General features: G+C 40.3%; 1 protein-coding gene across 1 annotated transcript in view; it reads right to left on the reverse strand.

Moving 5' to 3' along the window:
* Nucleotides 1-8,285: 8,285 nt before the first annotated feature.
* dctn3 (dynactin 3 (p22)) overlaps nucleotides 8,286-15,062 on the reverse strand; it is a 38,150-nt gene continuing 31,373 nt past the window's right edge. The window contains exons 3-7 of the mRNA XM_068031478.1: nucleotides 14,900-14,986; nucleotides 12,947-13,030; nucleotides 11,440-11,498; nucleotides 11,083-11,142; nucleotides 8,286-10,194 (exon numbers count right to left, since the gene is read on the reverse strand). Of these exons, the coding sequence (XP_067887579.1) occupies nucleotides 10,105-10,194; nucleotides 11,083-11,142; nucleotides 11,440-11,498; nucleotides 12,947-13,030; nucleotides 14,900-14,986 (380 nt within the window). The 3' untranslated portion in view covers nucleotides 8,286-10,104. The remainder of the gene's footprint in view (nucleotides 10,195-11,082; nucleotides 11,143-11,439; nucleotides 11,499-12,946; nucleotides 13,031-14,899; nucleotides 14,987-15,062) is intronic.

Consider the following 15,062-nt stretch of genomic DNA (forward strand, 5'->3'; position numbering starts at 1 on the left):
CCACTTGGCTTCTGACCTCATTACTGCCTTGGTCCAAACATGGACAAAAGAGTTGAATCAAGAGGTGAGGTGAGAGTGACTGCCGTTGACATCAAGGCAGCATTTGACTAAGTGTGGCATCAAGGAACACTAACCAAATTGAAGTCAATGGGAAATGGGGAAAACTTTCCACTGGTTGGCGTCATACCTAGCACAAAGGAAAATGGTTGTGGTTATTGGAGGCCAATCATCTCAGCCCCAGGACATTGTTGCAGGAGTTCCTCAAGCCCAACCATCTTCAACTACTTCATCAATGACCTTCCTTCCATCATAAGGTCAGAAATGGGGATGTTTACTGATGATTATACGATGTTCAGTAACATTCGCAATGCCTCAGACACTGAAGCAGTCCATGTCCCTATGCAACAAGACCTAAACAACATTCAGACTTAGGCTGATAAGTGGCAAGTAACATTCACACCACACAAGTGCTGGGCAACGACGATCTCGAACAAGAGAAAATCTAACCACCTCCCCTTGACATTCAATGGCATTACTATCGCTGAATCCCCCACCATCAACATCCTGGAGGTTACCACTGATCAGAAACTGAACTGGACCAGCCACCAGGTACTTAAATGAGCAAGACATAGAGGGATATGGAATTAATGCAGGCACGTGGGATTTGTATAGATAGGCATTATGGTCGGCATGGACGCGGTGGGCCAAAGGGCCTGTTTCTATGCTGTACGACTCTATGACTATGACTCTATGACATAAATACTGTGGCTACAAGAGCAGGTCAAAGGCTGGGAATTTTGCAGCAAGTAACCCATCTCCGGACTTCCCAAAAGCCTGTCCACCATCTACAAGACACAAGTCAGGAGTGTGATGGAATACTCTGCACTTGTCTGGATGAGTGCAGTTCCAACAACACTCAGGAAGCTCGACAAAGCAGCCCACTTGATCGGCACCCCATCCACCACCTTAAACATTCACCCCCTCTACCACCGACGCACAGTGGCAGCAGTGTGCACCATATACCAGATGCACTGCAGCATCTCATCTCGCCTCCATCGACAGCACCTTCTAAAACCGCAACAACTTCCACCTAGAAGGACAAGGGAAGCAAATGGGTGGGGACACCACCATCACTGTCCTTCACTGTCGCTGATTCAAAATCCTGGAAGTTGTTCCCAACAGCACTGTGTGTGTACCTACACCAGATAGACTGCAGCGGTTCAAGAAGGCAGTTCCCCACCACCTTCTCAAGGGCAATTAGGGATGGGCAACAAAATCGCGCCTTGTCAGTGACGTCCATATCCCATGAAATGAATTTAAAAAATGCATTTCCAACAATTTGCAGTGCAAAGATATGATCGAAAGGGCAAGATAAAAAATCCAAATCTCAGCTGTAATAATTATAATTTTTATAATTTATTTTAAGTACAAATGATCAATTATCTAAATCAGTTAGGATCAATTGCAACCAATACGTTGCATTTAATCAGAGTTTAAGATGGACTATAACACACTAGCTATACAGCAAAAACATACAACCACGACAAGTTGAGAGCACCAGTCTGGGTCGGCAGGACGGCTAGCATGCATGATCAGTTCTTTCCTTTTTCTTCTTTCACTTCTCTTAGTGCCCCAAGTCTTCTTGAATTACCCAAGAGTTTTAGCATCGATCTACCCTGAGGTGTTTCTCTCCAACACCTACTGCACTAAGACCTTCAAAAGTCTCTTACTATATACCCTTTTTCAGGGATGGACCTGGATGGATTATTGACAGGGTCTCATTGCTCTATAAAGATTTACTTTATTACAGTATGCCCGGTAAAATGTTGAGTTCTTTGTCTAAACCATGGGGTAAAAGCCCACCCTAAATGTTTTCCATCTGCCATTAGCTTCTTGAGCCTTCGCACATATCCTCTGTCCTGAATCAATTAGGCCTTTACACATCTTTTCCTTAGCTTATCTCATGTTTCACCCCTGATCAGCTTCATCCTCCCAAAAAACATTTCACCTCTGGCATTCAAAGCTAAGTTGCAAAAGTCCCATTATTTGTATCTGTTCTGTTATTAGTTATTTATGTCTAAGGCTGTTCATAATGGCCATTCAGTTCTTGTTTCTTATCAGACTATTAAGCCATAGGGTTGTTTATTAAAGTAACTTCAATTCTACTTTCACACACGAATTAACTGAAAATCCTAACACAGCTCTGTAGCATGGTTATTTTTCATAACTATCTATCCAGTTGCTCTCCCACTATTGCAGATACCTCATCTGACCATGGTCCCTTTTTGGGTTTGATACATCTGTCATCACTAAAAAATAAACATTCCACTCGCTTTGTTTCAAGAAATGAAACTATAAGCAGTTGCCAGTAACATGAAATTACAGCACTAACCTAGTCCTTTACCTATTTCAAGTATATATAGTAGATATATATATATATATCTTCCTTCGCCTTCGGGCTCACTTCTTTGGTCAGGACTTCTCTCCTCGACCAGTTGACCCATTCACCCGCCTCCAGTGTTCTCTCTCCACCTGGATCCCTCCCTCTGGCCTCTTACCCACTCTTGATCTTTTCATTGAGAACTGTTGGCAAGACATCGACTGTCCTAATTTCTCTGCTTCCCTCGCTCATTCTAACCTGTCTCCCTCTGAACTTGCTGCACTCTGTTCTCTCAGGTCTAACCCCGAAATTGTGATCAAACCTGCTGACGAGGGTGGTGTTGTTGTTGTCTGGCGCACCAACCTCTACCTTGCAGAGGCTGAGCGCCAACTATCAGACACTTCTTCCTACTTCCCCCTGGACAATGACCCCACTGCTGATCAAGCTACTATCTCTAGGACTGTCACTGACCTCATCTCCTCTGGAGATCTTCCCACCTCATAGTCTCACAACCCCACTTGTACCTCCTTCCCAAATTCCACAAACAGGACTGTCCTCATAGACCCATCGTTTCAGCTTGTTCCTGTCCCACTGAACTTATTTTCACCTATATTGATTAATTTTCTCCGCTAGTCAAGTCTCTTCCCGCCTACATCTGTGACTCTTCTGACGCCCAATTCCATTTTGACATTTCCCAGGTTGTGGCCCGAAGCACCTCCTCTTCACCACGGATGTCCAATCTCTCTATACCCATCCCCTACCAGGATGGTCTGAGGACTCTCCACTTTTCCTTGAACAGAGGTCCAACCAGTCCCCATCCACTACCACCCTCCGCTGCTTGGCTGAACTTGTTCTCACATTGAACATCTTCTCCTTCAACTCCACTCACTTCCTCCAAATTAATGGTGATGCTAAGGGTACCCGCATGGTTCCTAGTTATGCCTTTTTTTTGTGGGGTATGCCAAACATTCCTTGTTGCAATCCTACTTAGACCCCTTCCCCCAAATCTTTGCTGGTACAGTGATGACTGTTTCGGTGCCATTTTCTGCTCTTGCCCTGAACTGGAAAACTTCATCAACTTTGCTTCCAATTTCCACCCTTTTCTCACCTTCATATGGTCCATCTCCGACAGTTCCCTTCTTTTCTTCAACTTCTCTGTCTCCATCTCTGGGGATATGTTGTCCACTAATATTCATCATAAACCCACCGACTCCCACAGCTACTTCGAATACACTGCCTCGCACCCTGCTTCCTGTAAGGACTCCATTCCATTCTCCCAGTTTATCTGTCACCGATGCATCTGTTCCAATGATGCAACCTTCCATAACAGCGCTTCTGATCTGTCTTCCTTTTTCCTCAACCGACAATTCACTCCACTATGGTTGATAGGGCCTTAGTCTGTGTCCAACCCAGATCCTGCACTTCTGCCCTCACCCCCTTTCCCAGAACCGCGACAGGGCTCCCCTTCTGTTCAATTTCCACCCCACCAGCTTTTCCGCCACCTCATGCGTGATGCTATCACCAAACATACCTTCCCGTCAGCATTCTAAAGGAACTGTATGCTCCGTGACACCCTGATCCACTCCTCCATCACCCCAACACCTCATCCCTTTCCCACTGCACTTTCCCATGCAATGTAGGAGGTACCTTTCGCTCCTCTCTCCTCACCATCCAAGGCCCCAAACACTTCTTTCAGGTGAAGCAACAATTTATTTGTACTTCTTTCAATTTAGTATACTGTATTTGCTGCTCACAATGTGGTATACTCTACATTGGGGAGACCAAACGCAGATTGGGTGACCACTTTGCGAAACGCCACCAGTCTGAAAACATGACTTTGAGCTTCTGGTTGCTTGCCGTTTTAATTCACCACCCTATTCTCATGCCCCATATTTCTGTCCTTGGTCTGCTACAATTTTCCAATGAATCTCAACATAAGCTCGAGGAACAGCACCTCATCTTGATTCGGCAATCTACTGCCTTCTGGACTCAACATAGAGTTCAACAATTTCACAGCACGAGTGCCTTTATTTTCCTTATTTATTTTTCAACCATATGCCTGTCTTAAACTTGTTTTTCATGTTTGGCTTTCGAACGGAGCTGTTCATTATTCTGCCATTAACACTCGCGCTCAACTAATGCTTTGTCTTTTACTATTACCACCCCCTTTGCCTTTTGATCAGTGTCATGTGTCATTTAATCTCTCCTGCCCTCTGCCCACACTCACACCTTCCCTTTTGTTCTTCCCCTCCCTCCCTTCACTTGTTCAAAGCCTATTAATTTCTAACCTTTGCCAGTTCTGATGAAAGGTCACAGAAACGTTAACTGTTTCTCTCTCTACAGATGCTGTCAGACCTGCTGAGTATTTCCATCAAAGAACAAAGATAATTACAGCACAGGAACAGGCCCTTCAAGCCTGCGCCGATCCAGATCCTCTCTCTAAACATGTCGCCTATTTTCTAAGGTTCTGTATCTCTTTTCTTCCTGCCCATTCATGTGTCTGTCTAGATACATCTTAAAAGACTCCATCGTGCCCGCATCTACCACCTCCGCTGGCAATGCGTTCCAGGTGCCCACCACCCTCTGCGTAAAGAACTTTCCACGCATATCCCCCCTAAACTTTTCCCCTTTATTTTTATTTCACATTTCCAGCACCCACAGCATTTTGCTATTGTATATATACACACAGCCGTGCACACATACTAAGCACATTGCTAATTTCCAACAGCACTGACTGTGAGGTGGACTGCTCCAACGATTGCTCAGCCATCAGTTCAGCAGGTTTACAACTTCTGGTGACAGAATGGGAGAACTCGTGCAGAAACTCTATCCCCAGCTGTTTGTGTTTCAAGCTATTCAAAGTTTGGTCCCATCCTTCCTACTTTCTGTTTAAAGCAAAGTATTTGTTGTAGGCCAGAAGATCAGCCAATCCTGGTTAAATAGATTCTGTTCTGAGACCAAAATACCAGACAATACAAAAAAAGTCTTTACCCAGGACCACAAGACATAGGACGAGCAGGCCAATGTCCTTTCAATAAAATCATGGCCGATCTGATTGTGGCCTTAACTCCACTTTCCTGCCAGCCTCCCATAACCCTCGACTCCCTTGTATATCAAAATCTGTCTAACTCAGCCTTGAATATATTCAATGATTCCGCCTCCACTGCTCTCTGGGGAAGAGAATTCCAAAAATTAACACCTAAATAGAAGAAATTGCTTCTCATCTTAAATGGGAGACCCCCTTATTTTGAAACTGTGTACCTAGTTCTAGATTCTCCCACGAGGGGAAACATCCTCTTAGCATCTACCCTGTCAAGCCCCCTCAGAATCTTATGTTTAAATAAGATCACCTCTCATTCTTCAAAAGTCCAGTGAGTATAGGCCCAACTTTTCCTCATGAGACAACCCCTTCATCTCAGAAATCAGCCTAATGAACCTTCTGAACTGCTCCCAAAGCAAGTACATCCATCCTTAGGTAAAGAGACCAAAACTGTATGCAGAACACTAGGTGCAATCTCACCTGTAGTTGTAGCAGTACTTCCCTACTTTTATACTCCATCTCCCTTACAATAAATGCCAACATTCCATTTGCCTTCCTAATTACTTGCTGTACCTGCAAGCTAATTTTCCATGTACAAGAACACCCAGATCCCTCTGTAACACAGCATTCTGTAGTTTCTCTCCATGTAAATAATATTATGCTTTTCTATTCTTCCTGCCAAAGTGAACCTCACATTTTCCTCCATCTGCCATATTTTTGCCCACACACTTGAACTTTATTTCCCTGCTCCCTGGTTGGTTCCAGGACAACTTGTCCAAAGAAACTAGCCCTTATACACTCATCCTCCAGGCTACCTTTGACAATTTGACTAATCTAATCAATATGAAGATTTAAGTTGTGCACAATTATTGCAGTACCTTTCCTACAAGCCCCCATTATTTCTTGGTACGTCTGTCCTATAGTGTATCTGTTAGGGGGCCTATGAACTACTCTCTGCAGTGACTTCTTTCCTTTGCTGCTACTTATATCCATCCAAACTGATTCTACATCTTGATGTTATGAGCCAAAATCATTTCTCACTACCTCTCACTCAATTACTTTCGATCCTAATTTATAATACTTCTGCTTCCTCATCTTCCCGGCAAAAAAAGGAACATTTACAGATTGGTCCCGCTCTAAACAGAGAATATTTGGATTTAGATACGAGACTAGTACACTTAAGAGTTCAAAATGAGAAATCCAGCATATAGAAACCTCAAGGGAGATAATTAGATGTTCAGACATTGCAAAGGGCTGCAAATCAGAAGTCTGGATGATAAAGATTGGAGATATTTATCTGCGGATGCCGGTTTCACAGTGTAAGTACAACTCCTGCTCAAGTTTCCTTTGCCTTGACAATTTTCTTGCATCTTGTTCTGAAGGTACTGATTTTTGATAACGCCCCTGTGAAGCACCTTAGGACATTGGACACTATATAAATGCAAGCTGTTGTTGTTGATCACTTTGACAGTTCATCCAATTAACCATTCTTGATGCGAGTTACAAAAGAAAGGGTCAGTGGACTATCCAACTGGGGAGGTAGGGAGGAAATCACAGCTAAGCCTATTCTTGTCCTCATGTAACATTTGCCCTTTCCAGCACAATTATTATTGATTGGCAGGGGAAACAGGATTTTCTTTTTAAATCACTTCATAGCCACGAGACTAATGACCAAATAGCTGAAATCAGCTAACCTAGCAGACTGGTGATTGAATCCAGAACCTTTTGGTCTTTCTATACTACTGTGCAGCGCATTTGACAATGCAGTCATCAGAAAAAACCCTTGATCCAATTTCTCATGAACTCTTACTGCTGATGGAAACTTGGTGAGCATCAAACTAGGATAAAACAAAAGTCTTAATAAGGGTGAATATCGGTAGTTACAAACCATAAGGCCAAATAAGCCTTCCAAGAAAATAAACAAATCAAATAGTTTATTAATTAAACTGCCTGAACTTTATGTCTGAACTGTCATCCTTACCTGGTCTGGCCTACATTTGACTCCAGACCCACAGTAATGACTCTTAACTGCCCTCTGAAATGGCCTAGCAAGCCACTCAGTTGTCAAAGACAATTAGGGAGGGCAACAAATGTTGACCTTGCCTGCGATGCCCACATCCCATACAAAAAAACCATGCAGCAGCTTAAAAGCAGCTGAGAACAACTTGGAATTTAGAGTATATGAATCTCTGAAGGCTATTTTAAAAGCAAATCGTGTCAGGAGGTACTGGTAGAAGAATTAGATGCAAAGCAACAAACAGTATCCTGTCTCAAATAAGGCCTTGGTCAGTTTAAATATTGTACCCAGTTTTGGTGCCCTTATATGACGGGTGATATAGAGGCCTTGAAAAAGGTTCAGAGGATAACCAGCAGACTGTTACACAGTTCAAAGGTTATCTGTTACCATAACAGTGCTCGCTGGGGCTTATTAACTGTAGAATAGCACAGATTTCAAATCTTTAAAAATAATGAGAAAAATTAGACTCAGTCCAATTGTTGCACGGACATAGACAGGTGAGGGAAAACCAGGAGATATTACATAAGCATGGAACTAGATCAGAGTCAAATATCCACGACCGCTGGAACAAGTTGCTTGCATGTGCAGTGTATGGGTCCAATGCAAACATTTCAACAAGAGTTGGATGAGTTCTTGAGAGTGACCAACATAACTGGATATAGAAAGTAAGTGGGTCACGAGGACTTGTGTCATCCAGTCTCCGTGGTCTCCTGTAGCTTGCTTGGTCACTTGAAATCAGAGAGGAATTTTCCAGAGTCTTCCCCTGAAATTGTTCTCGGCAGGGGCAGATTAACACACTAGCTTACAGACCCCAGGTAAAACTCACCATTCAAATTACAGCCGCTGCATCAAATTATCCTTGCACTTTAATAAAAATAAATTGTCAGAAGGGGGCAAGGCAGAGTTGGCAGCTTTGCTGCAATATAAATATTGCCACTTGCCATTGCAGTTAATACAATACAAAACATTTATTTATTCAGATAGGAGAAGCCTTGCAAGCAGTGGTAATAAGAATCTTTAATAAATAAAAAAAAAATGCTCGACATAGAAAAGAAACTCCATAATAAAGAAGGGACAGTGTGTTTTAAATAAGGCCCCTGTGGCATCACTCCTTTAAACTTCAAATATTTCTTAATGCATTTTATTATACTTTGCATTTGAATAAATTGGATGGGAGCAGATAAAGAGAAAGAATTAAGCAGGGGGTTCAAAGAAGCAGCCAGGGCCTCAAAAATTCATAATTAAGCTAAGTGTTCAGGTTTATTTCTCTTTCTCTTCTTAGCATGGCTGCTTGGCTGGGGAGGGGATGGGGTGTTGGTGTGCAGAAGTTATACCATGCTTATATAGGTCAGGCTCAATGGAACAGCTGACCTTAACCTATTCTTTTTTGTATGTGCACATTATACCCAGGTGACCTTAAAGTGCCAACATGCAGCATCTGCCAGCTCAATGAATGCTTCATTGTGTTTCTGTCCACTGCCTGGAACTTATGATGGCACCCCAGTGGATTTGGGTCACATTCTGTAAACAGAAATTAGCCACACCTCCACGACCACTGGGAATCACGTGGCATTTTCATATTGATTCGATTGTTATTTTACATTTAGTTTGTTTTATTTACAACAAGGTTGTGTGGATCATAATCCGCCATGAGCTTTTAATGGTTTTTATCTTCGTAAAGGGAAGCTCTTGAATCCTAGTGGGATTGGGTTAACCCCCTTATTTCCACAGGCCAATTTAAAATAACACATTTTCGTGTTAGCCTATGACTACTAATTGAGAATGTCTGATCTGATCTCAGAATATGAGCCAAATCACAGTTAGTTAGCACTCAGATGGGAAACTGCCTGAGAACATCAGATCCAGAAGACTTTTAAACCTCCCTGATTTATTCAGGTGTCCTCTCTGTAAGGAGACGCACCCAATATATCCCCGTAGGAGTGGACAATGCCCAACGATCTCGTGGCTATTTCAAAGAAAACCCCTTTCTTGGTATATCCAGCTGACTATGTAGCTATTTTTGCTCAAAATTATTTTAAGTTGCCTTCTGGTGATATGGTGCTCAGCCCAAAACCAACACCATTTCATATTATACTCTGTATACCCTTGTGATGTCTGTCCACAACTGTTAGGGACTACACTGGAACTTTTGTTCATTTTCTGTGCCTATACCATTGCATTTAGTTCTTAAAGATCATACAGATCAATTACCATAGTAGTGCACAAAACAGATAAGGATTTAGCAAATGTATATATAATCCTCTGACAAATTAATCCAATGACATAGTAAACAACAAAAAATCTGTTAAATAGGTTGCATAAAAAAAATCTGCATCATTTCTGCACTAATTACCCAGTCTTTAAACACTGCAAGAAGGCAATGATTGGCAAATATGAATAAAATTACATTTTATGGTCAGTTTAAGTTTTAAATATTATAATGTAAATCTAGAAATGTGATGCTCAAAATCACTAGGATATTCAACCTGCCACACTGATTACTATTACATAATGCTAGTTCTCTCATTGCAGGAGATTTTAAAATATACCATTGTAGGGAATATATTTTCAATATTACTAATTACATATACAATACTATATAGATAGCAAAAAGAATAGCTTGCTCCACTACCACATAACAGTTTGATGTTCCCATGCTATGTGATATCAGTCATAGAGTGGCTTTATTTGCTTTGCAGCTTCAAGCTTGGTTAGCATTTCTTCCCATTGAACAAACTGCTTTGAAAGGAGTAGAATCTGAGAGGCACTGTTAAGGTGAATAAAAAGTATCTGCAGAACCCTGAAAAGTATTTAATTGTAAATTTAAAATGTTTACTCGAAATAAGAGTTAAACTACATTCAATAAATCAAGAAGAAAAAAAGTTCCTCACTTATTTAAGTGCTGCAGCAGCCCAGAATAGTGTCATGAAAGAAATACATTAACTATAATTTGATGTTGAGGTTTGCCACCAGGAGGATTCACTAAAGGCAGGATCTTTAACGAACAAATGATTGGCCCAAAAGGTGGACAAAGCTCAAGTGCGCCTTTCATTTTGTCTTTTATCTGCTGACCTGCCAAAAAGATTCATTGAAATTTAAGTCCACAAGAATCTAGCCCATCATTCACTACCAGAGGTGCCCATTATAATTCCAGCCACCCTCCTTTAACAGGAACAGAAATATAAATCCACAACCATCTAGAAATACATTTCATTGAAGAGACAAAGTTTCATTTCCAAATTAACGGTTGTCCACATTAGCTACAAGTGATGGATAGTAAAGTTCAAAAACACCATGCAGAGAAATTTGGTCAAGGGAGGAATTCTGGGATAATTTAAGCTAAAATAATTTTATAACTCTGTCAATCTGATTACTAAAACTAGAACCCAAAGCTGACTCAAAATAGTGAGACAAATGAGTGGAATCTGATTGTCTTAAGTATAAGAAATGCAAGATTAGAAACCTCAAGTCAGAAAACTCCCTCTATCCCAATCCAGAAGAGCTGCCCATAAAGGGAGCAGGCAAGCCTCCTTCAAACTTTATAAAAGGAGTTAACATGACTGTGCTGAATGAAAGAAAATTCCATATAGTTAACACAATCCGAGGGATCGTTTAAAATATGAATTTTAGAAACCAAAAGGATACCATTTTATTATACTCATCGAGCATCTTCCTTACATCTTCTGTGATTGCATTACATTGATCCTACATAAAAACATGAGAAAGAAAAAATTGTAGGACAGAGGATTTTAAAAAATCATGTCTACATTGAGGAAAACAAAGTGATCAATAAAAATGAAGAACTAGCAGAACATTTTACCTATTTGGTTGCATTTATATTAGTCTTCCAAAAAAAAAAATCAAAGAAATAAAACAAAACAGTACATATTAGTAGAGTTTACAATACCTCAATTTTAATTAGAATCGATCACTAATTAAAACTCATTCTATACAACAAAAAACAATTACAGAAATGCTAAATAATTACAGTGCATACAGTACCTGCTCCTGAATTTGAACTTGGGTCAGTGCTTGCACCTTTGATGAATAGTTTGGAACAGCTGTAGAAATACAAGCAACAAGTTGGATTTTTATAATATACAACATGATTATATTTTGTAATATTCATGGGATTTTACTTACCCCCAAATATTCACAGAAAACTGGGGGTGGGAGACAGCAGAGTTTTGCGGTTTTGAAAGAAAACTAGTGAGAGGAAAGTTTTGAGTGAGACACTTTTTCTGGTAATTGTTCGCATTGACCGTTAATGTGCTCACTTTCAAGATATCGTTGATGTTTCTTCACAGATTCTAAAAGACGGACTTGGGATTGGATGAAATTAAATGAAATTGTCATGGTCCTGTAGTTCTTTTTTTCTCTCCAGGAAATATGAGGTGTGTCTTTAAGGCTTGCAAAAAATCAGTACTGCTTTAAGAACCAGCAAGCCTCAGGAGTTATAGAAAATGGATTTTTGGATACACCCATATGGAGAAGGAACCAACCAGCTTCAGAGAATGCATCCTGGTTACCCAGCAACAGCCATTCGGAGACTGCGATTCAAAGGGTGCATTCTTGTTACCTTGGATATAGCTACTTGGACTGAGCATCACGTGATATTTGTTACAATTCAATTTTGAACTGGCTTTTTAGTTGGAGACAGTTTGTTCTAACAGGGAACAGAGAGACACAGCTGGTGTTTGCACCTGAAAAAAGAGCTCTCAGCTATTTAAACTGAAGGAAGTGAATTTAGTCTGTTTAATTATCTCTCAAAATTCTAAAAAAAGTCAAGCCAAAACAGAGATCTCTGATAATTTAAACTGAAGGAAGGGAAGCTAGACTGTGACAATCATTTATCCCTCAAAAATTCTAAAGCCAGATTGATTCATTTAAAAAGTATTTGCAAGTTATTAATTGTTGAAATTCGCTGAAGGAAGGAAAGCATCACTTACTGCTGGAATTAGACTATGGACAGTTCTACTGTGGAAGAACCTTTTTCCCCCATCGGACAGCTGTGAGGACTTCAAGCAACATTGGACTGTAAATTTGCAAGGACTCTAATTTTTTTCTATTTTAAATGTTGTTAATATCTTCATAGTGTTTAAGAATTTAGTTTTTCTAATTAAACAGTTAATTTGTTGATTTAAAGACACCTGGTTTGGTTAGCCTCATTCGGGGGTTAACAGACAGTACAATTTGGCCGGGTCTTTCTTTAATTTGGAAAGTTTAAAATGATATGTTAGGCGATCTGTGGAGGGACGGGATTGAATTAACAGTGCGTTTCTCCCACCACAATCAGAACTGTATGTTGTGATTGGGGGCTTTGACTGGAGCGGTCGGTCGTAATGTAATATACAACATGATTATACCTTGTAATATTCATGGGATTTTACCCCCAAATATTCACAGTAAACTGGGGGTGGGAGACAGCAGAGTTTTGTGGTTTTGAGAGAAAACTAGTGAGAGGAAAGTGTTGAGTGAGAGACTTTTTCTGGTAACTGGTCATACTTACCTTTAATGTGCTCACTTTCGAGATATGGCTGATGTTTCTCCACAGATTCTAAAAGACGCACTTGGGATTGGATGAAATGCTCCTCTATAGTGTAAGGAAAACAGAGATAATAAAGCTTCTCCCAAATACTCCACAATTTATATATTTTGCTCACAGAATAAAATACCAAATAAATATTTTCAGATTTAAAACCATGCCATCATTTGGATAGAAGCCAGGAAAACCTAGATTTTATTCATAATGGCTGCTGCAACCATACATGACTAGAATGCAATTTTCAAGTAGACAATTTGGTTTAATAATCAGGTGAGGTGTTGAAAACTTACATTACAATAAAACTTACACCCTTGCTATGGTGCACTACTTTAGTGAGTGAACACAGACTATATCCTTCAAAGTTCAGTTGTACTTGCAGCACTGACTACTACCACAGTTACTGATCAGTTCATTAACCCCTTCAAATTCACTGATTGAACTCACACGAACATCTGGTAGCGGAATTGAAGGGAATAATGAATTTATTTATATAGGTAATTAGCTCTCTGACTACAATTGAAATTTCAGCAGATATGAAACATTTTAAGCAAGGGATGCAAGGTTGTAGCTGAACACGCAGCCAGTCCCAGCCGCAACATCAAAAGTACAACTAGCAAGCTTCCTGAGTAAAGTCCAGTATCAAATTGCGATTGCGCTCTCAATGATGATTGAGGTGTAGGTTGTTGAGAGAATCTTACTGGTTCACTGTGATCCTGGTGCAGGCTTCATCCTGTATTTGCTGACTATACAGCTACAAGTACCATAATAGTGACTTGAATATCCTATAATGAAACACTTGATTCGTATAATATTCTTAGAGGGCTTGACAATCTAGGTACCAAAAGGCTGTTTTCCTGCTGGACAGTTGAGAACTAGGGGTCACAGTGTCAGAATGAGGACTTGGCCATTTAGGTCTGTGACCAGAAGAAATTTTTTCACTCAGAGGACTGTGAATCTTAGGAACTTTCTACCCCAGAGCTGTGGACGCTCACATTCTGTGAAAAACTGTTACCATTAATGGTACAAGGATGAGGGGACACAGATTGAAGGTTTTGGGCAAGAGATGCAGGGGGAATATGAGGAAGCACTTCTTTTTTTTTTTTTAAACGCAGCGGTTGTAATGGCCTAGAGCTTGCTGCCCACAAGGGTGGTGGAAGCGGAGACAATCAATGACTTCAAGAGGAAACTGGATGGTCATTTGAAGGAAATAGACTTACAGAACTAATGGGATTGAGAGGGGGACTGGGACCAACTTAGTAGCTCCGTGGAGAGCCAACATGGAGTTGGTGGACCGAATGGCCTCTCCTGTGTGGTAAATGATGGCATTTGATCAATATATTCAATACCGAGATCAGCAGATTTTTGGAAACACTGGGAATAAAGGTATATGGGGATAAGGTGGAAAAGTTCATGTGGAAGATCAACCATAATCTTATTGGATGGCAGATCAGGTTCAAGGGGCAGTATGGCCCACTCCTGCTCCTATTTCTTATGTTCTTTTTGATGTCCCTTCACGTTTGTTATATAGTAAGACTGCAGCACATTTTGATTTATGCACAAGCCTTTTTATTCACTAAAATTTTTTTTTGAATCTGAAGGATCAAACAATAATTTGCTAGAAATTTTAAAGTTAATTCGTAAAAGCATCTGAAAGCAAAGCTTATTGTGAATGAGTGATTGCAGATGATTTGTGAAGTACCTTCAGAGTTTTTAATTTTAAATGCACTATATAAATTCTCTTTCTGTACCTGTTTCTTCTCCTAAAATATGCCTTCAATCTTAATCTTTTTAGTAAGCAGGGATTTAAATTTACCCGTCACCAAGATTAACTCAAGATGAAAAAGATCGATTTATTATCACAAGTATTTTTATTTACCTCAATACATTTAAAAAAAAAATCTAACCATTGATCCTTACCTGCTAGAATGAACTCTAGTTTCATGGAATCTGGGATAGCAATTCTGTCAATGTACTGAGGGTCCAAGTACTTTATCAGATCATCAACTGAAAATATAGAAATTATGCAAAACTAGTTAACTGCGTATATAAAAAGGGAAAAAAAAATAAAGCAATGCTTTGC

The sequence above is a fragment of the Heterodontus francisci genome, chromosome 1, assembly GCF_036365525.1.
Source record: "Heterodontus francisci isolate sHetFra1 chromosome 1, sHetFra1.hap1, whole genome shotgun sequence".
NCBI classification, from domain to species: Eukaryota; Metazoa; Chordata; class Chondrichthyes; order Heterodontiformes; family Heterodontidae; genus Heterodontus; species Heterodontus francisci.